Genomic DNA, 23,285 nt, shown 5'->3' on the forward strand with positions numbered 1-23,285 from the left:
ATAAATCTGTTGGACTGTAACCTGGTGATGTGTGATTTTTAACTTTGTCCACCCCTGTCCAACACCAGCCCTGCCTCATCATTCCTCTGGACGTTTGTTCCACACACAAACCTATGGTGTGTAAAATAATTGCCCCTCCTCTTTTTAAATCTTTCTCCTGACACCTTAAAAATATGTCCACAGGCTGGTAACGATGACTGAATCATTTTCCATTTGTGTTGACTTAGGGGCAATCATTGACCCAGGCATCAGGAAGGAACTCTACTCTTCTTTCAAAATAGTGCAGTGGATCGTCTATGCACAAAACCAGATAGGGCCTCGGTTTAGTAGCACGACAAGCAGGACAGAGCTCCCTCAATTCCCCACCAGTACATTAGTCTGCATATACTGTGTTCAAATCCCTGGCACGGAGCATGAACCAACAGACACACTGATTTGAATGTGCAACAGCTAAGCCAGTGACACCAACTGATGTGAGTATTGCTTGTTTGTTCTGTATGTAACTAAAAGTAATGCTATGGATTTTGAAGTGTTCCTGTACAAAATTATGTAAAACCCATCAGCCTGAGTTAAAGATCTCACAACACCAGGTTATAGTCCAACGAGTTTATTTGGAAGCACCAGCTGATGAAGGAGCAGCGCTTTGAAAGCTCATGCTTCCAAATAAACCTGGTGGATTACAACCTGGTGTTGTGTGATTTTTAACTTTGTACACCCCAGTCCAACACTGGCATCTCCACATCATCACCATCAGTCTGAAACATACTATCAATTATCAATAATCAGGACAGTCAGACTATTCATTAAACAACAACCAGTGCCAGAGGAAATGAAACATCACTTAAAATTCCAGACCCTGCCTGCCTTTGTTCACACTGTTTCTGAGAGTTTCTAGGTCAACCTTTGATGTGATGTTTCATGTCTCTCCCTCTCTCTGTCTCTCTCTCTCTCCCACTCCCCCACCATCTCTCCCTCCCCATTTACTTTCCTCACTTTCTCTCCCTTTCAATATCTCTCCTCTCTCCCTCTCCCTCTTTCTCTCACTCCCACTCCCCCTCCTGTACACTGTATTTCAGTCTCCTTTCCTATCTCTCCCTCTCTGTTCCTCTCTCTCCTATTCCACTCTCTCTCCCCTGTTGTCTCTCTTCCTCTTTCTTCCTCACTCTCTCTGTCCTTCTCTCTTTATCCCTTTGTCTCATTCCCACACTCACTCTCTCATGCACTGTCTCCTTCCCTTTCTGTCATGCACTTTCTCTATCCCTTTCTCTCTCCCACACTCTCTCCCTCCTACTCACTCTCTCTCCCTACCGCCCCTCTCTCCTGCTCTCTTTCTGTCTCTCTCTTCCCTCTCTTCCTCCCCTTTCCCTCTTTGTCCCTCTCTCTCCTTCCCTTTCTCCCATTCTTTGTCTCCCCCCTCCCTCTGTCCCCCTCTCTCTTCCCTCGAATCTCTCGCACCCTCCCCCATTCTCTCTCTCTTTCTCTCTCTTTCTCACTCTCTCTCTCTCCTCAGCACCACATGAAACAGCTCGGTGAGCCGGTTACCTTGGCAACGGAGGGATGAGAAAAAGATCTATTCAGCCCCAAAACATAAACTCCGATTGGCTTAGAAAAGCCTTCAGGGAGGGGTCTGTGCAGGCTGGACGTTTGCCAGATTGATGTTATGCAGAGAGAGAGAGAGAGAGAGACAGACAGAGCGCAGAACTGGGCCAGGAATGGAGAGACTGGGGGCTGGTGACTCACTGCAGAACCCATGGCTTTAAACTGGTCAAGGGCACCTTGAAGAGAACAACAAGGAAGTGGCCATCCTGGTGAGACCTCCAGTCCCACACCCCGTCTGTCCTCTGGTCTCAAGTCCATCAGGAAAACAGCTCCATCCCCATTGGGTAAGTGGGCACTGGTCCAACAGATCTGCATGCTTCCTGCGCTATACCCTTGCCTCTTCCCAAAGGTGCCAGCTAATGCTCACAATCTCACAGGAGTCTCTGCTGAACCCTGTCCCTCCTGAGATTAACACTGACATCTCCCAAATCCCCTGGATAATTGGGAATTTGGTCCTGTCTGTCAATTGATTGATGAGAAATTAATCTTGAGAAGTCTCCTTTGATTCTGAGAGAGGCTAGCATTTCTGTGTTTTTTTAAAAAGTATTTGTTTGTAGGATCTGCGCTCCCTTGGCTATGGTTATCACCCCAGAGGGCAGTTATTGTTGTGAGTCTGTTGTCACACGCAGGCCTGACCAGATAAGGATGGCAGATTTCTTTCCCTGCTCTTCAGAAGGTCAATTTAGACTCGTAGAGTCATAGAGATGTAAAGCACCGAAACAGACTCTTCAGTCCAACTACTCCATGCCAACCAGATATCATAGAACATAGAACAATACCAGCACAGAACAGGCCCTTTGGCCCTCGATGTTGCGCCGACCTGTGAACTAATTTAAGCTCATCCCCCTACACTATCCCATCATCATCCATGTGCTTATCCAAGGATTGTTTAAATCTCCCTAATGTGGCTGAGTTAACAACAGTGGCAGGGCATTCCATGCCCTTACCACTCTCTGAGTAAAGAGCCTGCCTCTGACATCTGTCTTAAATCTATCACTCCTCAATTTGTAGTTATGTCCCCTCGTACACACTGATGTCATCATCCTATGAAAAAGACTTTCACTGTCTCCCCTATCTAATCCTCTGATCATCTTGTATTTCTCTATCAAATTCCCTCTTAGCCCACTTCTTTCCAATGAGAACAGATCCAAGTCTCTCAGCCTTTCCTCATAAGACCTTCCCTCCAGACCAGGCAACATCCTGGTCAATCTCTTCTGCACCTTTTCCAATGCTTCCACATCCTTCCTGTAACTGTATGCAATATCCCAAGTGCAGCCGCACTAGCATTTTGTATAGTTGCAGCATGACATTATGGCTCTGGAACTCAATCCCTCTACCAATAAAACCTAACACACCGTATGCCTTCTTAACAGCACTATCCACCTGGGTGGCAACTTTCAGGGATCTACATACATGGACTCCAAGAACCCTCTGCACATCCACACTAACAAGAATCTTTCCATTGACCCAGTATTCTGCCCTCCTGTTATTCTTCCCAAAGTGAATCACGTCACATTTATCTGCATTGAATTCCATTTGCCACCTCTCAGCCCAATTCTGCAGTTTATCCAAGTGCCCCCTGCAACCTGTAACATTCTTTCACACTGCCCACTACTCCACGACTTTAGTGTCATCTGCAAACTTACTAATCCATCCACCTATGCCTGTGTCTAAGTCATTTATAAAAATGACAAACAGCAGTGGTCCCAAAACAGATCCTTTTGGTAAACCACTAGTAAACGGACTCCAGGCTGAATATTTTCCATCAACCACCATTCTGCGTTCTTTCAGAGGGCCAATTTCTCATCCAAACTGCTAAATCACCCTCAATCCCATGTCTCTGCATTTTCTCCAACAGCCTCCCATGTGGAACTTTTACCAAAGGCTTTGCTGAAGTTCATATAGACCACGTCAACTGTCCTACTCTCATCTACATGCTTGGTCACCTTCTCAAGAAACTCAATGAGGTTTGTGAGACATGACCTGCCCTTGACAAAATCATGTTGACTATCTGAAATCAAATTATTGCTTGCTAGATGATTATAAATCCTATCTCTTATAATCCTTTCCAAAACTTTTCCTACAACAGAAGTATGGCTCACTACCTGGGTCATCTCTGACTGCCCTTTTTGAACAAGGGCACAACATTTAAGAAAGGTGGTAAGGACAAGCCAGGGAACTATAGACCAGTGAGCCTGACATCGGTGGTGGGCAAGTTGTTGGAGGGAATCCTGAGGGACAGGATGTACATATATTTGGAAAGGCAAGGACTGATTAGGGATAGTCAACATGGCTTTGTGCGTGGGAAATCATGTCTCACAAACTTGATTGAGGTTTGTTGTGGTTCTGTTCGCCGAGCTGGGAATTTGAATTGCAGACATTTCGTCCCCTGTCTCGGTGACATCCTCAGTGCCTGGGAGCCTCCTGTGAAGCACTTCTGTGATCTTTCCTCTACAAATGCCGGAGGAAAGATCACAGAAGCGCTTCACAGGAGGGTTCCACGCACTGAGGATGTCACCTAGACAGGGGGGACGAAATATCTGCAACACAAATTCCCAGCTCGGCGAACAGAACCACAACTATGAGCACCCGAGCTACAAATCTTCTCACAGACTTTGATTGAGATTTTTTTATGAAGTCGTAGTGGAAGGAAAGTATTCTGCCTGGAAGTCAGTGGTGAGTGGTGCTCCACAGGGCTCTGTTCTTGGGCCTCTACTCTTTGTAATTTTTATTAATGACTTGGATGAGGAGATTGAAGGATGGGTTAGCAAGGTTGCAGACGACACAAAGGTTGGAGGTGTCATTGACAGTATAGAGGGCTGTTGTAGGCTGCAGCGTGACATTGACAGGGTGCAGAGATGGGCTGAGAGGTGGCAGATGGAGTTCAACCTGGATAAATGCGAAGTGATGCATTTTGGAAGGTCGAATTTGAAAGTTGAGTACAGGATTAAGGATAGGATTCTTGGCAGTGTGGAGGAACAGAGGGGGGATCTTGGTGTGCAGGTACATAGATCCCTTAAAATGGCCACCCAAGTGGACAGGGTTGTTAAGAAAGCATATGGTGTTTTGGCTTTCATTAACAGGGGGATTAAGTTTAAGAGTCGTGAGATCTTGTTGCAGCTCTATAAAACTTTGGTTAGACCACACTTGGAATACTGCGTCCAGTTCTGGTTGCCCTATTATAGGAAAGATGTGGATGCTTTGGAGAGGGTTCAGAGGGGGTTTACCAGGATGTTGCCTGGAATGGAGGGCAGAGGTTGACTGAGCTTGGACTTTTTTCATTGGAAAAAAGCAGGAAGAGAGGGGACCTAATTGAGGAGTTCAAGATAGAGTTGATAGCCAGAGGCTTTTTCCCAGGGCAGAAATTGTTAACATGAGGTGTCATAGTTTTAAGCTGTTTGGCGGAAAGTATAGAGGGGATGTCAGAGGCGGGTTCTTTACACAGAGTTGTGAGAGCATGGAATGCGTTGCCAGCAGCAGTTGTAGAGGCGAGGTCATTGGGAATATTTAAGAGACTGCTGGACATGCATATGGTCACAGAAATTTGAAGGTTCGTACATTAGGTTTACTTTACATGAGGATCAATGGTCGGCACAACATCGTGAGCTGAAGGGCCTGTTCTGTGCTGTACTGTTCAATGTTCAGTGTTCTATGTTCTATATTCTAAGTAACAAAGAGGATTGATGAGGGCAGAGCGGTAGATGTGATCTATATGGACTTCAGTAAGGCGTTCGACAAGGTTCCCCAAGGGAGACTGGTTAGCAAGGTTAGATCTCATGGAATACAGGGAGAACTTGCCATTTGGATACAGAACTGGCTCAAAGGTAGAAGACAGAGGGTGGTGGTGGAGGGTTGTTTTTCAGACTGGAGGCCTGTGACCAGTGGAGTGCCACAAGGATCGGCGCTAGGTCCACTGCTTTTCATCGTTTATATAAATGATTTGGGTGTGAGTATAAGAGGTATGGTTAGTACGATGACACCAAAATTGGAGGTGTAGTGGACAGCAAAGCAGGTTACCGCAGATTACAACAGGATCTTGATCAAATCGGCCAATGGGCTGAGAAGTTTAATTCAGATAAATGTGAGGTGTTGCATTTTGGGAAAGCAAATCTTAGCAGAACTTATACACTTAATGGTAAGGTCCCAGAGAGTGTTGCTGAACAAAGAGACCTTGGAGTGCAAGTTCATAGCTCCTCAAAAATGGAGTCTCAGGTAGATAGGATAGTGAAGAAGGCATTTGGTATGCTTTCCTTTATTTGTCAGAGTATTGAGTACAGGAGTTAGGAGGTCATGTTGCAGCTGTACAGGACATTGGTCAGGCCACTGTTGGAATATTGCTTGCATTTCTGGTCTCCTTCCTATTGGAAAGATGTTGTGAAACTTGAAAGAGTTCAGAAAAGATTTACAAGGATGTTGCCAGATATAGAAGATTTGGGCTATAGGGAGAAGTTGACTAGGCTGGGGCTGTTTTCCCTGGAGCGTTGGATACTGAGGGGTGATCTTATAAAGACTTATAAAATCATGAGGGGCATGAATAGGGTAAACAGACAAGGTCTTTTCTCTGGGGTGGGAGAGTCCAGAACTAGAGGGCATAGGTTTAGGGTGAGGGGGAAAGATATAAAAGAGACCTAAGGTGCAACTTTTTCACACAGAGGGTGGTACGTGTATGGAATGAGCTGCCAGAGGATGTGGTGGAGGCCGGTACAATTGCAACATTTAAAAGGCATTTGGATGGGTATATGAATAGGAAGGGTTTGGAGAGATATGGGCTAGGTGCTGGTAGGTGGGACTAGATTGGGATGGGATATCTGGTTGGCATGGACAGGTTGGACCGAAGGGTCTGTTTCTGTGCTGTACATTTCTATGACTCTATGAGAAAGAAGGGGAAATACTGCAGGACAGGTTACATTGTCATCATAGAGAGTCAGAGTGAAGGTCGGTATTTCGACCTCAGAGATGACAGTTTAGATTAGTTACAGTGTGGAAACAGGCCCTTCGGCCCAACAAGTCCACACCTACCCTCTGAAGAGTAACCCACCCAGACCCATTCCCCGACATTTACCCCTTCACCTAACACCACGGGCAATTTAGCATGGCCAATTCACCCTAACCTGCACATCTTTGGACTGTGGGAGGAAACTGAAGCACCCGGTGTGGGGGTGGTGGGGGAATGTGAGCCCAATGGTGGGGGTGGGGAGTGAGCCCAGTGTTGTGGGGGGTGGGGGAGAGTATGAGCCCAGTGTGGCGGGGGGGAGAGTGAGCCCAGTATTGGAAGGGGGAAGCGTGAGCCCAGTGGGGCGGGTAAAGAATGAGCCCAGTGTTCGTGGGGGGGGGGGGGGGCGGGGGGGAGAGTGACTCCAGTGTGAGGGGGGAGAGTGAACTCAGTGTTGGGCGTGGAAAAGTGAGCCCAGTATGGGGGGAGGGGGGAGTGAGCCCAGTGTTGGGGGGGGGAAGAGTGAACCCAGTGTGGTGGGGGGAAGAGTGATCCCAGTGTGGGGGGAGAAGGGTGAGCCCAGTGGGGGAAGTGAGCCAAGTGTGGGGGAGGGAGAATAAGCCGAGTGTTGGGGGGGGGGAGTGAGCCCAGTGGGGAGGGGGGGGGGGAAGTGAGCCCAGTGTGGGGGGATGGGGGAGTGAACCCAGTGTGGGGGAGAGGCGGGGGAGTGAGCCCAGTGTGGGGGCGGCGGGGGGAGTGAGCCAGTGTGGGTGTTGGGGGGGTGGGGGTGGGAGTGAGCCCAGTGTGGGTGAGGGGAAGGTGGGGAGTGAGCCCAGTGTGGGTGAGGGGGGGTGAGTGAGCCCAGTGTGAGGGCGGCGGGGGGAGTGAACCCAGTGTGGGTGAGGGGGTGAGAGTGAGCCCAGTGTTGGGGGGGGGGTGGAGTGAGCCCAGTGTTTGCGGGGGGAGAGTAAACCCAGTGTTTGGGTGGGAGAGTGAGCTCAGTATGGGGGAAGGGGGGAGTGAGCTTAGTGTGAGGGGTGGAAGAATGAACCCAGTGTTGTCGTGGGAGGGGGGGGGAGGAGTGAATCCAGTGTGGGGGAGAGGGGGGGTAGTGAGCCCAATGTGGGGGGGGGGGGGGGAGAGTCAGACTAGTGTGGGGTGAGGGGGGGAGGAGACTGAGTCCAGTGTGGGGGTGGGGGAAGAGTCAGCCTAGTGTGGGGAAGGGGGGGAGTGAGCCCAGTGTGGGGGAGGGGGAGGGGAGTGAGCCCAGTGTGCAATGGTGGGGGGTGGGGGGGGGGGCGGTGGGGAGAGTGAGCCCAGTGTTGGGGGGGGTGGAATGAGCCCAGTGTTGGGGGAGGGGATGTGTGAGCCCAGTGTGGGAGGGGGAGGGGGGGGGGAGTGAGCTGAGTATTGGGGGTGGAGGAGTGAGCCCAGTGTGGGGGTAGGAGAGTGAGCTCAGTATGGGGGAGGGGGGAGTGAGCCTAGTGTGGGGGGGTGGAAGAGTGAGCCCAGTGTTGTCGGGATGGGGGTAGTGAGCCCAGTTGTGGTGGGGTGGGGGGGGGGGGGGAGGAGTGAATCCAGTGTGAGGGAGAGGGGGGGGGGGAGTGAGCCCAATGTGGGGGGGGGGCGGGGGGAAGAGTCAGACTAGTGTGGGGCGAGGGGGGGAGGAGAGTGAGCCCAGTGTGGGAGTGGGGGAAGAGTCAGCCTAGTGTGGGGAAGGGGGGGAGTGAGCTCAGTGTGGGGGAGGGGGAGGGGAGTGAGCTCAGTGTGCGGGAGGTGGGGTAGTTAGCCCAGTGTGGGGAAGGGGTGGGGAGTGAGCCCAGTGTGGGGGAGGGGGAGGGGAGTGAGTCCAGTGTGCAATGGGGGGGTGGGGGGTGGGGAGAGTGAGCCCAGTGTTGGGGGGGTGGAGTGAGCCCAGTGTTGGGGGAGGGGGTGTGTGAGCCCGGAGGGGGGGGAGAGGAGTGAGCCCAGTGTTGGGGGAGGAGGGGGGGAGTGAGCCCAGTGTGGGGGTGGGAGGTCAGCCCAGTGTGGGGGGGAGGGGCAGTGATCCCAGTTTGGGTGGAGTGGGGGGGGGGTGGGGTGGGGGGTGGTGTTGCAGAGCAAACCCTCTTGTGGAAAAGCCCAGCTTGGAGCATCTTCAGGCCCAGAAAGACTTGTAATGTTTTTTTAAAACTGCATTTCCTTATTTTTCTACCTTTACACTAATAAGACTGTAGTGTTGAACCTTTTAAATAATGCCTTTATTTTTCTTTCTCGCAAACTAAGATTTTGTACTGAGGCACTTTGTACCAAGGTGGGGCCTTGTGTATTGTACACTGTCCTCTTTTCCTCACGTAATTGAGTGCACGTGATAATAAAACCTAAATCGAAATCTATCTCAAAGAAGGTCAGCGAGGTTTTTTTCACCAGATCAATATTGATCCCTCAGTTTCAAAATAAAGGGTCTTCCATTTAAGGCAGAGGGGAGGACACATTTATTCTTCTCAGAGGTTAGTCTTTATGATTCTCTTTCCCAGCAGGCACTGGGGGCTGGGACGTTGATTAGGTTCAGGGTTGAGTTAGGTTTTCAGTTGAGCCGAGAGTCAAAGGCTTTTGGGCTAGAGGGTCGTGCAGGCTGCAAGTTAGAGTTAAGGCCACGACCAAGCCAGTAATGTCTTATTGAATGACAGAGCAGGCTTGAGGGTCCAAGTGCCTCATGCTCCTGTTTCTAACAATCTTTGCATTGCACAATCTGCTCTTTCGCACATTGCTGTTTGGTAGAGGTTGCTGCCTATAAGTTTGTTGCTGCACGTGGTGACCTCACTTTGTAAAGTATCTGAACGAGTTGTCAAACACTTGGGGGTCATGGAAGATCCGATATAAACGCAAAGCTATATTCTTCCATCTCAGACACCTTTTGTGCGTCAATATGAACTAATTCTGTCAACAGCTCACCCGCACTCTCCCTGGGCAAGAGTTGTTGATGGGAAAGGTCATGGTCAATAGTCCCATTCCTTCTGAGGTCTGGAAAAGACCATCCAAATCCATCTCAGATAACGTTTTTACATTGACCATACTTCACGTTACCGTATATACCCGAGTAATAGTCGAATTTTTTTGGACTAATTTTTAAGGTTAAATTTACAGGGTCGACTATTACTAACTATTTTTGAGGGGCTGAAATTCCTGCCCATAAAACTTCGTCCTGTATCATTAGCAGAAGCCCAATTGATCTCTAAATGAATACAGTAAAAACAAACAAATTATGGTAATTCTGTAAATCCAGAGTGGAACACAACAGCCGGTGGACTGGAAGACTGGGAGTGGAGCAGAACGACTGGCAGACTGGAAAGCTGGAGAGGGGTGTGATGGGCGGCACACTGACCCATAAATGTTGATCTGTTATCTGTGGAAGAGCTACAGTTAACTTTTACATGAGATACATGAAAAATTCCAGGTTATTTGGCCAAACATAGGGGGTCGACTTTGACATGAGATCGACTATTACTCGAGTATCTGTATACGATAAGGTCAGAGGGCTGAGATATTAATGTCTAACTTCAGCACTGAAGCACATTGTAGCGGTGTTGTCCCTTCCCAAACAGTCGCCATGTTCACCACACCCTCCAGGCAAACTCTGCTGACAACTTCACATCCCATGTCCCCTAACAATGCTGACCTGCACCAGCCTCCCAAACAAGCAGCATCCCAACTCGAATGTTGTTACCTTTGTTTTCAAACCGCTCCATTTCCTGAGGGACACACTTCCTTGGAATCTGGCTTTGGTCTAAACCATTCACCACTGCCTCACCTTCTTAGATTTTTAAAGTCACAGGATGGTTAGAGATGGTACAGTTAGCACTGCTGCCTCACAGCGCCAGGGTCCCAGGTTCGATTCCAGCCTCAGGCGACTGTCTGTGTGGAGTTTGCACATTCTCCCCGTGTCTGCGTGGGTTTCCTCCGGGTGCTCCGGTTTCCTCTCACAATCCATGTGAATTGGCCATGGGAAATGCAGGGATGGGATGATTTTCGCTGGGTCAGCGTGGGCTGATGGGCTAAATGGCCTGATTCCACATTGTAGGGGTTCCATGATTACAGCACAGAAGGAGGACACTTGGCCAATTACACCCTCACTGCCGGTGTACCACCCACCCCCCCACCCTCCAAGCTTTGACCCTGAAGCTGCTCCACTCGGTGAGGCAGCATTCGCCAAGTCCATGCATTTGCCTGTTTCAAATAAAACAATCAATGATGAATAAAAATGTCTTGACTAAACCCGTTTAGTTTCCCATTCTTTTCCAGAGATGCCTCACTTCCTGGACTGGTTCGTGCCCGTCTACCTGATGATCTCTATTCTGATCCTGGTCGGTTTCGGGGCCTGCATCTACTACTTTGAGCCCGGCCTGCAGGAGGCGCACAAGTGGCGGACCCAGCGTCCCATCACGGAGCAGGAGGTCCGGAAAACACTGATGATCCGGGACAATCTGGGATTTCGGGCCCCTGAGGTCTGAGAGCGGCCACTGCAGATCCACGTGAACAAACATTAGCTTCTGTCCTCAAACATTGGTGCAACCCATAAGCATTTACAGAGGAACCTTGATTATCTTGAAGGAAACGGGCGTCAAGAATTTTGTTCGGTTAATTGAATGCCGGATAATCGATGCCGGATAACATAGTTAGCCAAGCATCGCGACCTTGCAGTCTTGTTTGGACGATCTGAAGTCTGGTTAATCAAATGCCGAATAATCGAGGTTCCTCTGTAATAAGATACCAAATTTTTCAAATAGACCCTTTGGCATGGCAATTATAATTTAATTTTGAGGTCATGAAGAAAATTGCCCTTAAAGCTGATTGTCAAGTTCATCCTAATAGGAGGATAGCAAGCGATATTTATTTGTAAAAGTTCAACAACTTGTTTAAGTTTGTCAGATTGATTCCTGGGATGGGAGGACTTATGTATGAAGAAGGAACTGGATGGTTGGGATAATATTCACAGGAGTTCAAAGAATGAGGGGGGATCTTACAGAAATTTATAAAGTTCTAACAGGACCAGACCCAGTCAATGCAGAAAGGATATTCCCAATGACTAGGGTGCCACTGTTTAAGGATACAGAATCAGAAAAGATTTACAAGGATGTTGCCAGGGTTGGAGGATTTGAGCTATAAGGAGAGGCTGAACAGGCTGGGGCTGTTTTCCCTGGAGCGTCGGAGGCTGAGGGGTGACCTTATAGAGGTTTACAAATTATGAGGGGCATGGATAGGATAAATAGATAAGGTCTTTTCCCTGGGATGGGGGAGTCCAGAACTAGAGGGCATTGGTTTAGGGTGAGAGGGGAAAGATATAAAAGGGGCAACTTTTTCACACAGAGGGTTGGAACGTGTATGGAATGAGCTGCCAGAGGAAGTGGTGGAGGCTGGTACAATTGCAACATTTAAAAGGCATTTGGATGGGTATATATGAATAGGAAGGGTTTGGAGGGACATAGGCCGGGTGCTGGCAGGTGGGACTAGATTGAGTTGTACCAAAGGGTCTGTTTCCATGCTCTACATCTTTATGGCCCATTTAGGACTGAGATACCCAGAGAGTGGTGAGCCTGTGGAATTCTTTGCCACAGAAAGTAGTTGAGGCCAATGTTTTCAAGGAGGAGAGAGGTACAGTTCTTACAGCTGGAAGGATTAAAGGGTATGGGAAAGAAAACAGGGGACTGAGTTGGATGATCAGGCATGATCGTATTAATGGGCGGAGCAGGCTTCAAGGGCCAAATGGCCAACTCCTGCTCCCAGTTTAACCAACGTAACACCTGGACCAAAAACAGAAGTTGACAGAAAAGTGCAGCAGGTCTGGCATCATCTGTGGAGAGAAATCAAAGTGAACATTCCAGGTAGAGTGACCCTTCCTCAGAACTGAGCATCTGGAGAAGTTACTATCCCCCATGATGAGGTGAGAAGGATGGGAGTCCACGAAATAGGTTTGCAAATTTAAAGTCTTATCAGCTCCCTGGCAGTCGGGACAAGGATCCATTTGACAGTGACTGACTAACAAAATGAACATGGTGCTCGGAATCTGCTGAGCTGCTCTTGTTCCTTGTTGGCAGAAAATGGCTGTTTTCCTGAGCTCACGGCCAAGCCGGTGGAGGGGGGAGCAGCTCCAGTCAAATTCCCGAACCTTTGGAAGGTCATGCACCAAGATGGGGAGATGCAAAGGAGAGGATGGTGGGTGGGGGCGAAGGTCAATGAATGGGCAAGAGAGAAAATGGGAGTGCTGCTGACAGGAAATCCCATTCAATGCCCCTAAGTGCCTCAACATCTATACAAATGATTTGGATGTGAACATTGGAGGTATTGTTTGTAAGTTTGCAGATGATACCAAAATTAAAGGTGTACTGGACAACGAAGAGGGTTACCTCAGATTGCAACCGGATCTGAACTAGATGGGCCAATGGGCTGAGAAGTGGCAGATGGAGTTTAATTCAGATAAATGCGAGGTGCTGCATTTTGGGAAAGCAAATCTTAGCAGGACTTATACACTTAATGGTAAGGTCCTGGGGAGTGTTACTGAACAAAGAGACCTTGGAGTGCAAGTTCATAGCTCCTTGAAGGTGGAGTCGCAGGTAGATAGGATAGTGAAGAAGGTGTTTGGTATGCTTTCCTTTATTGGTCAGAGTATTGAGTACAGGAGTTGTGAGGCCATGTTGCAGCTGTACAGGATGTTGGTTAGGCCAATGTTGGAAAATTGCATGCAATTCTGGTCTCCTTCCTATTGGAAGGATGTTGTGAAACTTGAAAGGGTTCAGAAAATATTTAAAAGGACGTTGTCAGGGTTGGAGGATTTGAGCTACAGGGAGAGGTTGAATAAACTGGGGCTATTTTCCCTGGAGCGCCGGAGACTGAGGGATGACCTTATAGAGGTTTATAAAATCATGAGGGACATGGATAGGGTGAATAGACCAAGTCTTTTCTCTGGGGTGTAGGAACTAGAGGACATAGGTTTAGGGTGAGAGGGGAAAGATATAAAAGGGACCTAAGGGGCAACTTTTTCACGCAAAGGGTGGTGCGTGTATCGAATGAGCTGCCAGAGGGTGGTGGAGGCTGGTACAATTACAACATTTAAGAGGAATTTGAATGGACATATGAATAGGAAGGGTTTGGAGGGATATGGGCTGGGTGCTGGCAGATGAGACTAGATTGGGTTGGGATATCTGGTCGGCATGGACGGGTTGGACTGAAGGGTCTGTTTCCACGCAGTACATCTCTATGACTCTATGGCTCTATGAAGCATTTACAAGCTCGATGGTTGTTAGATCAGGAATTTTGAGCAGCTGTAATCTTATGGAAGGGAGGACCAGGCTTGAAAGGCTATAAAACCTACTCCTGTTCCTAATCCGTATGTTCAGATTGCAACCTCCCTTTCACAAATCCATTCCATGAAGTCATACAGTATGGAAACAAGCTCTTCAGTCCAACCAGTCTCTGCTGACCCTGTTCCCAACCTAAATTAGTCCCATCTGCCTGCATTTTTCCCAGATCCCTCAAAGCCTTCCTAATCATGAACTTATCCAAATGTCTTTTAAGCATTGTAACTGTACCCACATCCATCACTTCCTCTGGACGTCCATTTCACATACTCTCTGTGTAAAATGTTGCCCCTCATGTCCTTCTTAAATCTTTCTTGTTCCACCTCTAAAATATGCCCCTAGTTTTGAATTCCCCAACCCTGGGGAAAAGACCTTGGCTATTCACCTTATCTGTGCCCCTCATGATTGTATTAACTTCAGTAAAGTCACATCCCAACCTCCTACATGCCAGTTAAAAAAATCCATCCTATTTTTATAACCCAAATCTTCCATTCCTGGCAATATATGGGTGGCATGGTGGCTCATTGGTTAGCACCACTGCCTAATAGTGCCAGGGGCCTGGGTTTGATTCCAGCCTCGGGTGGCTGTCTGTGTGGAGTTTGCACGTTCTCCCAGTGTCTGCGTGGGTTTCCTCGGGGAGCTCCGGTTTCCTCCCACAGTCCAAAGATGGGCAGGTCAGGGTGAATTGGCCGTGGGCAGTTGCCTATTGTCTTCAGGGATGTGTAGGTTAGGTGCATTAGTCAGGGGGAAATGTAGAAAATAAGGTAGGGGAATGGGTCTGGGTGGGTTACTCTCGAGACAGTCAGTGTGGACTTGTTGGGCCAAATGGCCTGTTTCCACACTGTAGCGATTCTATGATTATGATGCTGGTAAATCTCTTCTGAACCCCCTCCAGTTTAATAACCTCTCCCTGTCCTATAACATAGCGACCAGAACTGGGTACAGTACTCCAGAAGAGGCACTCACCAACATCATGTGCAACCTCCAAGGACTGAGTGACTTGTGATCTTTCCTGAGCCTTATTTCTAATGCCATCTATGCTGGATGCGGATTTGTTTAATTGCTGATTGTGCCATTTTAATGCAACTATTCATCTACGATCACCAGAACAGAGCCAACAGCAATCCGCTGCCCAGAATAAATAATTATTACGAAAGATGATCAGGAAGTGGAATACATTCGTGAGGTAAAAATCCCAACTAACATATTAGCATAGTTAGATATTAGGGTAATGTCTTAAGAACATAAGAGACAGGAGCTGGTGTAGGCTATTCAGCCCATCAAGCCTGATCCTCCATTCAGTAATGTCACAGCTGATCTGGTTGTGGTGTTATCTCCATTTTCTATCTGGTTCCAAAACACCCATGATATTCCTTCTTCAGCCACAGAGAGGGTGAATCTATGGCATTTATTGCCACAGTAGGCTATGGAGGCCAGGCCATCGAGTGTATCTAAGACTGAGATAGGAAGGTTCTTGATTGTCAGGGGATCAAGGGTTATGGGGAGAAAGCAGAAGAATGGGGTTGAGAAACCTATCAACCATGATTGAATGGTGGAGCAGACTCGATGGGCTGAATGGCCTAATTTCTGCTCCTATGTGTTATGGTTTTTGTTGGTCAGAAATCCATCAAATGTGGCTTTGAATAGATTCACTGGCAGCTGCTCTTTTCTTTCAATTAATGCACGGGACGAGGGCATCTCTGGCTAAACCAGCATTTATTCCCCATCCGTAATTGTCCAGAGGTTAACCACATTGCTGTGGGTCTGGAGTCACATGTAGGCCCAGACTGGGTGAGGATCCCTAAAGTACATTTTCTGAGGAAGAGGATTTCACAGGTGCCGCAAGAGAAGAAATTCCTTCCTCACCTCCGTCTTCCCTTTCTTTGGAAGCTCACCCCCTCAGATCCTGATCCCCCCTTGAGGGGAAACAGCCTGTCTGCATCTCCATGGTGATCACAGAGAGGGGGGACTTACTTTGTCACTGAGAATTGAGATGAGGATGAATCCTTTCACTGAAGGGACTCGGGAGTCTAATAAAGAGGTTCCCTACAGTGTGGGAACAGACCATTCCACCCAGCCAACCCTCCCAGACCCATTTCCCTACATTTACCCCTGACACAATGGGCAGTTTAGCATGGCCAACTCACCTAGCCTGCACATCTTTGGACTGTGAGAGGAAACCCATACAGACAGAGGGGACGAATGTACAAACTCCACACAGACAGTCGCCCGAGGACTGGAATCGAACCCAGGTCCCGGCTGCTGTGAGGCTGCAGCGCTAACCACTGAGCCACCGTGCCAGTAACGTTCTGGCCCCATGGGCAATGAAGGCTCAATCATCGAGTTCACTCTTGGGTAAAACTGACAGATTTTCACACTCTTAAGTCAAAGCTGGATACGGGTCTGGATTGTTAAATGGGTTTGAGGAGGAAAATCAGCATTTGGTCTTATGAGAATGGCAGAGCAGTGGAAGGAATGACCTAATTCTGCTCCTATCTCTTACAGTATTAAGTCTGAGCTAAACAAACAGGGGGGCATTTTGAAGAGGAAATCTTTACGTTGCAGAGACAGAACACCGTGCTCCTTCAGAGATGCAGAATGTACGGCTTTCAGCAAGGAAAACATTTAAAAGCATCCCTGCCAGAGGGTCATAAATAGGTGTAATTCCCTTCCCCCCCAAGAACAGTAGGGGCTGAGTCTCTGAATATTTCTAAAGGTGAAAGAGATTTTTAATTAAAAAGGGAGTCAAAGGTTGTGGGGGTGGGGGAGTCAGACAGGAAAGTAGCGGCTGAGGGCATGATCAGAATATTTTATCAAATGGTGGAACAGTATCAAGTGGGCCGAATGGTCCACAATGTGCTCCAATTTGGATGGTCCAAAGGAATCAATTTGAAGGCATTATAATGTCACCGGAGACTGTGGGAAAGGACAAGGCAGGAGTTGGCATGTTGAGGTTGTACAGGACATTGGTGAGGCCTCTTGTGGAGTGCTGTGTCCTGTTCTGGTCTCCCTGTTACAGGAAGGAAATTAATAAACTGGAGAGGGTTCAGAAAAGGTTTACCAGGACGTTGTCAGGAATGGTGGGTTTAAATTATAATGAAAGGCTGGAACTTTTTTCCCTGGGACTTAGGAGGCTGAGGGCTGACCTTATAGAGGTTTATAAAATCATGAGGGGGCATGGAATGGCAGGTGTCTTTTCCCTGCACTGGGGGATTTCAAGACTAGGGGGGAGACTTTTAAGGTGAGAGGAGATTTTAAAAAGACATGAGGGGCAACTGTTTTACATAGTCGTTCGTGTGCGGAATGAACTTCCTGAGGAAGTGGTGGATTTGGGTCCAGTTACAGTGTTTAAAGGACATTTGGATAAGTTCGTGAATAGGAAAGGTTTGGAGAGACATGGGCCAGGAGCAGGCAGCTGGGACTAGTTTAGTTTGGGATTATAGTCAGCATGGACTGGTTGGGCCGAAGGGTCTGTTTCCGTGCTGTATATGTGATGTTCAAAACAAACCCGATGAACATTTTGAACATCACTCTATTTGTGATGTTCAATATCCAAGAGAAGGAAAACATCGCATATTTTGCAGGGACATTTTTTAGCTGAATGTTATATAAAACAACAACGGAGGTTACAATTCTTCAATATACTTCAACCCAGGATTTACTGTCCTAGGAAGATTAAGAGTGAATTTATTAGGGGTTATATTAATGGATTAGCTCTGCTTCACGATAAACAACAAGGGAAACAATATGATTCAAAATATCTGATGTTCTAAAAATCATCCAGTCGCAACAAAACATGTTGTTAACCTTTTTTTTAGATTTTTAGATTACTTACAGTGTGGAAACAGGCCCTTCGGCCCAACAAGTCCACACCGCCCCGCCGAAGCGCAACCCACCCATACCCCTACATCTACCCCTTACCTAACACTACGGGCAATTTAGCGTGGCCAATTACCTGATCTGCACATCTTTGGACTGTGGGAGGAAAGCGGAGCACCCAGAGGAAACCCCACGCAGACACGGGGAGAATGTGCAAACTCCACACAGTCAGTCGCCTGAGGTGACTATGAGCTTTTGGATGCTCAACAGATGACCCAATATCAGATAAACCTCTGAGCAGTGACTGAATTGAGTGGGAACCCACTCGGATGGTGCTAGAAACAGTTCAGCATTTCTCTCATTGTATTTTATTAGGATGCGCATCGTGTGCATTATTTAGAAGGAGAAAAAATTCCTCTCGGTTCCCTGATAAGAGGTAAGCTTATCAGGAGATAAGGAGATAAGGAGGCCTACTGAATTAATTGTCACAGAAAACAGTTAATGCCAAAACATTCACTGTATTCAAGGGAAGGATAGGTATAACACTTGGGGTGAATGGGAGAAAAAGGTTATCGGGAGAATGCAGCATTCTGCTATAGAGTTGGATGATCAGCCGTAATCATGGTGAATGGTGGAGCAGGCTCGAAGGGCCGAATGGCCTCCTCCTGTGCCTGTCCTCTATGTTTCTATGATTCAAACACGAGAGCTGATGGAAGGAGTCTGGACAAAATGAGGAAGGTCGACTTACAGGCTGTCCTTTTTGAAGCAGTGTCTCTGGGCCAAGGGTGGTCCATTTCCACGGGTTTGCAGATGGTTGATAAATCCAAAGTATGACCTACACACGGGACAGGTGCTGTTTGAAGGGTTGGGGAGATGGGCTGTTCAATCGCTTCCAATGCCTTGACCCCCACCTCTGCCCCTTCCTGATGAAGTCTCTTACTGTGTCTGTGCCTTCCTGAGGGAGCACCTCCTATTTGGCGATGTTTGACCTTTTCAGGGAAGGTTTGAGTATATCCCCAATGCATTCCCTTGGCTCTTCTAGGAGTCTCCTGCTATGACTGAATTCTGAGTTAAAACTCTGTATTTTGATGTCAGGCACATCAATTGACCTTGATTGTAAATGTGTGAAACTGTAAGTGGTTTCCAATTTACAATTTATGATTAGATTCCCTACAGTGTGGAAACAGGCCCTTCTGCCCAACAAGTCCACACCGACCCTTCAAAGAGTAGCCCGCCCAGATCCATTCCCCTAACCTCTAATTACCTCTGACTAATGCACCTATCACTACGGGCAATTTATCATGGCCAATTCACCCAACCTGCACATCTTTGGGTTGTGGGAGGAAACTGGAGCACCCAGAGGAAACCTACACAGACACGGAGAGAATGTGCAAACTCCATACAGTCACCTGAGGCTGGAATCAAACCCAGGTCCCTGGCACTGTGAGACAGCAGTGCTAACCACTGAGCCACTGTGCCACCCCATACAGAGCTATGTTAATACTAATTTTAAAGATCTGACCTGCAAACATTTCCTCATCACAAACGACTATTTTAGATTGTACTGTACCATCTTCTGACTCACGTACAAATCAATTTCACTCAAGGACAGAATCTGGCATAACTCGGAGACCGCCTGTACAAACTTGACAGCTCCAACACGATTCCCTAAGGAGCCACTTTCCACAACTCCCCTTAACCTGTAACAGCTAACTGGCACAGAAAATCAGATTTGATGTTTTAATGTTGATAGCAACCATGCAATCTGAAATTCCAGCCATTGGAAATCAAACAGAGTCCTTTCAAATCAAGGTCTGGTGTTATTAAAGTGTACGTGACGTCTGTCCCACTAAATCTCAAACTGTGGGTTTCAATGAGCGACACCTGAATTTGTTACAGATTTCTCTCCGTTGAAATACTGTCATCAAAATCTGGATCCACCGCTGTCTCACTTTGGCTGTGAGTCACTGAGACACTCAGAGGGTTTGCTTGAATATTTTGGTTTTCACCAAAAGCCTTGGTCGATTCGACAACTTTCCTTCTGTAATATTAAATGAAATGGCACATTGCAATTGTAGGAAAAGAACTTGGAATGATCACATTGATAACGTCAGTAAAACAGACCATGACTGCACTCAAAACACTTGCTCATGTGGTTTGTGAATCTGAATTAATCAGAGGATCTCGTATGAGCTCCCCCCCAAACCCAGTGAATTCATACATCCAAATTCATCACAAGTCACAGAGCAATCTCAGGCCCAGCTCTGTATGTTCAACTAAACTTAGTATCACAGAGTGGCACAGTGGTTAGCACTGCTTCCTCACAGCGCCAGGGTCACAGGTTCGATTCTAGCCTCGGGCAGCTGTGTGGAGTTTGCACATTCTCCCTGTGTCTGTGTGGGTTTGCTCTTGTTTCATCCCACAGTGCAGAGAATGTGGTGAGGTGGATTGGCTGTGGGCAATTTGACAATAGTGTCCAGGGATATGCAGGCTAGGTGGGTTAGCCATGGGCAATGCAGGATTACAGGGATGAGGTGGGTCTGGGTGGGATGATTTTCTGAGAGTTGAAGTGGAGTCAATGGATCAAATGGTCTATTTCTGCAGTGGAGGGATTCTACCTTTGATCAGTTTGTCAGGTATCCTAGTCACAAATCAAATATACCCCCTGCCTCTATCATCTTCTTTGGCTGATGGATTTATTTTTCTCATTGCTTCCTTTGTCTTTCATCCAAATGGCTTCAATTCTGCCATTGACACATCATCGAGGCACGTGTTCCTGTTTCTTTACGAAACCCTTTGTGTCATGAAACCTTTTCCCGTTTAGTCTCTCCTGTCCTTCACTCTAACACACACGTCACATTCAGATCTTTCTTCCCAATCTGTTCCCGGCACCGTCTCTCAGTGGTTAGCACTGCTACCTCACAGCACCAGGGACCTGGTTTCGATCCCTGCCTCGGGCGAGTGTCTGTGTGGAGGTTGCATGTTCTCCCCCTGTCTGTGTAGGTTCTCTCTGAGTGCTCTGGTTTCTTCCCACAATCCAAAGATGTGCAGGTTAGGGTGAATTGGCCATGCTAAATTGCTCGTAGTGTTAGGTGCAGTAGTCAAGGATAAATAAAGGGTAGGGTACTGGGTCTGAGTGGGTTGCTCTTCGGAGGGTCGATGTGGGCTGAAGGGCCTGTTTCTATACTGTATAGAATCTAATCTAAAATCCTGTCACATGTCTATCTTTCCCTAGTGGTTGCTGAGAGATGATTGACCTGAAATGCTGACCCTGTTTCCCTGCCAATGCATTTTCTCTTTGTAGTGAACCCTTTCCGGGCAGAATGTGGTGACCTAGTGGTATTATCACCAAACTATTAATCCAGAGACCCAGGTTCAAATCCCACCATGTCAAGTTGTGAAATTTGAATTCAGTAAAAATCTGGCATTAAGTGTCTAATGATGAACGTGGAACTCTTGTCAAGAGTTGAGGAAAAACCCATCGATTCACAAATGCCCTTTAGCGAGGGGAGAACAACTTGCTTTATCTGTGGTCATGTGACTGAAGTCACCATAATCCCAGAAGACCATGGGGCTGGTCTCTCCTTGGAGACATGACTGGTGGTGGTTTAACCTGGAGAGTCACCACACCTGCGGTGAGGGATGATGTTGAGGAGGTGGCACCTTGAACGGTAACCTTAGCTAGTGCAGGAATTGAACCCACGCTGTTGGCATCACAAACCAGCCAACTGAGCTAACCAAGCCTTCTTTGATGTGACTTCAGACCTACAGCAGTGTGGGTGACACTGAAATGCCCTCTGGACATCGGGGAATGGACAACAAATACTGGCCTGGCCACATCCCATGAACAGATACAAAAACAAACACTCCAAGTTTGATCCACACAGCTAGTGTCATTGCAAACAAACAGCATGATATTTCCAGAAAAATCTCCTCCATTCCGATCATTTCCAGTGTAATAGTCTCAATCCAGATTGCCCTCCTCAATGTAGGTCTCAACGAGAGAGCTCACTGTCCATTATCAAATTCATTAACTATTATTACATCGCACCTACTGGATAAAACCCATTCAACATGGCAGCCACCATCAGATTAAGCTGATTACAATGTTTAACCTGTCCTGCTTGTAGCTGCACTGTTCAATTAATACCAATCAGAGTTGCTCATATAACCAGCTACTTGTTGAAACAAATGCATTGTACGATACCATGCTGTAATGGTGTAGTCTGTTCCACCAGACTGGGCGTCCCAGGTTCAAGTCCCACAGAGGTGTGTAACAACATCTCTGAACATGTTATTTAGAAAAGCAGGTTAATTTTAAATTTAAAAATTACAACTTAGTGTTTAAGACTTTGGCAAGTGCAATATTTAACCTCCTATTCACTGTACCTGTTTGTAGCTAATAGCTAACTGTACCAAATCTATGCTTAATATCTACAAGCTGACAAGATGCAGATATTTATTTTCATATTTGCAGCAATCAGTGACTGTTTTCACAGGCTATGGTGCATCTCTCAAGTGTGTTCTGAATTAAAATGGTTTGTCTCATGTATCTGTTGCATTCTTTCTTAATTTTTCAGTGAGGTTTTTCTGCACAGAACAAGAGTGAAATAGGAACCAAGAAAGGTACATGTTTTGGGTTCTCCATCCCCATTATTTTAGGATGGCTCTTCCCTCCCTGTGGTGAAAGGCCTGACCAAGTCACCTTCTAGGGGACAGGTACGAGGAAACTCAGAGACTTGCTGGGATTGTTCGATGTACAAAGTCCCTGCGTTTCCCCTATCCAGAAAAATAGCACAACTTCAAATCCTACGGTGCAGAAAGTTGCCATTTGGCCCATCAAGTCTGCCCTGACCCTCCCATCCTATCCCTGTAACCTCACATTAACCTTGGCTAATCCACCTAGCCTGCACACTATGGGCAATTTAGCCACCTAACCTGCACGTCTGTGGACAGAAACCAGAGCAAACTCATGCAGACACACAGAGGAAGTGCAAATTCCACACAACATTCAACTGAGGGCTGGAATTGAACCCAGGTCCCTGACACTGTGAGGTAACGGTGCTAACCACCCCTAGCAGCTGATTCTGCAGTTTGCTGTTCTGTACTTTTTTCATCCTTTGCCGTTGGGATGGGCAGTCAATAATCCAAATGTTTCACAAGAATCCAACTTGTCTGATTTTGAAGGATTTACTCTTCTCCTTAATGTTCAAAGTTTGTGAGAAGATTTGTAGCTCGGGTGCTCGTTGTTGTGATTCTGTTCGCCGAGCTGGGAATTTGTGTTGCAGACATTTCGTCCCCTGTCTAGGTGACATCCTCAGTGCTCGGGAGCCTCCTGTGAAGCGCTTCTGTGATCTTTCCTTCGACATTTATAGTGGTTTGAATCTGTAGCTTCTGGTTGTCAGTTCCAGCTGTCCGCTGCAGTGGTTGGTATATTGGGTCCAGGTCGATGTGCTTATTGATTGAATCTGTGGATGAGTGCCATGCCTCTAGGAATTCCCTGCCTGTTCTCTGTTTGGCTTGTCCTATATTTGTAGTGTTGTCCCTTAATGTTTCCATGGTTGCCAGTGAAAGATGGTGGAGTCTGTTGTGACATCTCG

General features: G+C 47.3%; 1 protein-coding gene across 3 annotated transcripts; it reads left to right on the top strand.

Annotated features, from left to right (window-relative positions):
* The first annotated feature begins 344 nt into the window (after positions 1-344).
* LOC140489244 (small integral membrane protein 45) lies at positions 345-22,235 on the top strand. 3 transcript variants are annotated; one of them, XM_072588578.1, is made up of 3 exons: positions 384-473; positions 1,511-1,883; positions 10,796-22,235. In XM_072588578.1, exon 3 carries the CDS (start codon positions 10,816-10,818, stop codon positions 11,020-11,022), a length of 207 nt encoding a protein of 68 aa, XP_072444679.1. In that variant the 5' UTR covers positions 384-473; positions 1,511-1,883; positions 10,796-10,815; the 3' UTR covers positions 11,023-22,235. The 3 variants fall into 3 exon arrangements, with proteins under 3 accessions (XP_072444680.1, XP_072444679.1, XP_072444678.1); XM_072588577.1 differs by having other exon boundaries at positions 398-473; positions 10,814-22,235; XM_072588579.1 differs by lacking the exon at positions 1,511-1,883 and having other exon boundaries at positions 345-473; positions 10,814-22,235.
* The last annotated feature ends 1,050 nt before the right edge of the window (positions 22,236-23,285 follow it).

Source organism: Chiloscyllium punctatum, chromosome 18 (assembly GCF_047496795.1).
Source record: "Chiloscyllium punctatum isolate Juve2018m chromosome 18, sChiPun1.3, whole genome shotgun sequence".
Lineage (NCBI taxonomy): Eukaryota > Metazoa > Chordata > Chondrichthyes > Orectolobiformes > Hemiscylliidae > Chiloscyllium > Chiloscyllium punctatum.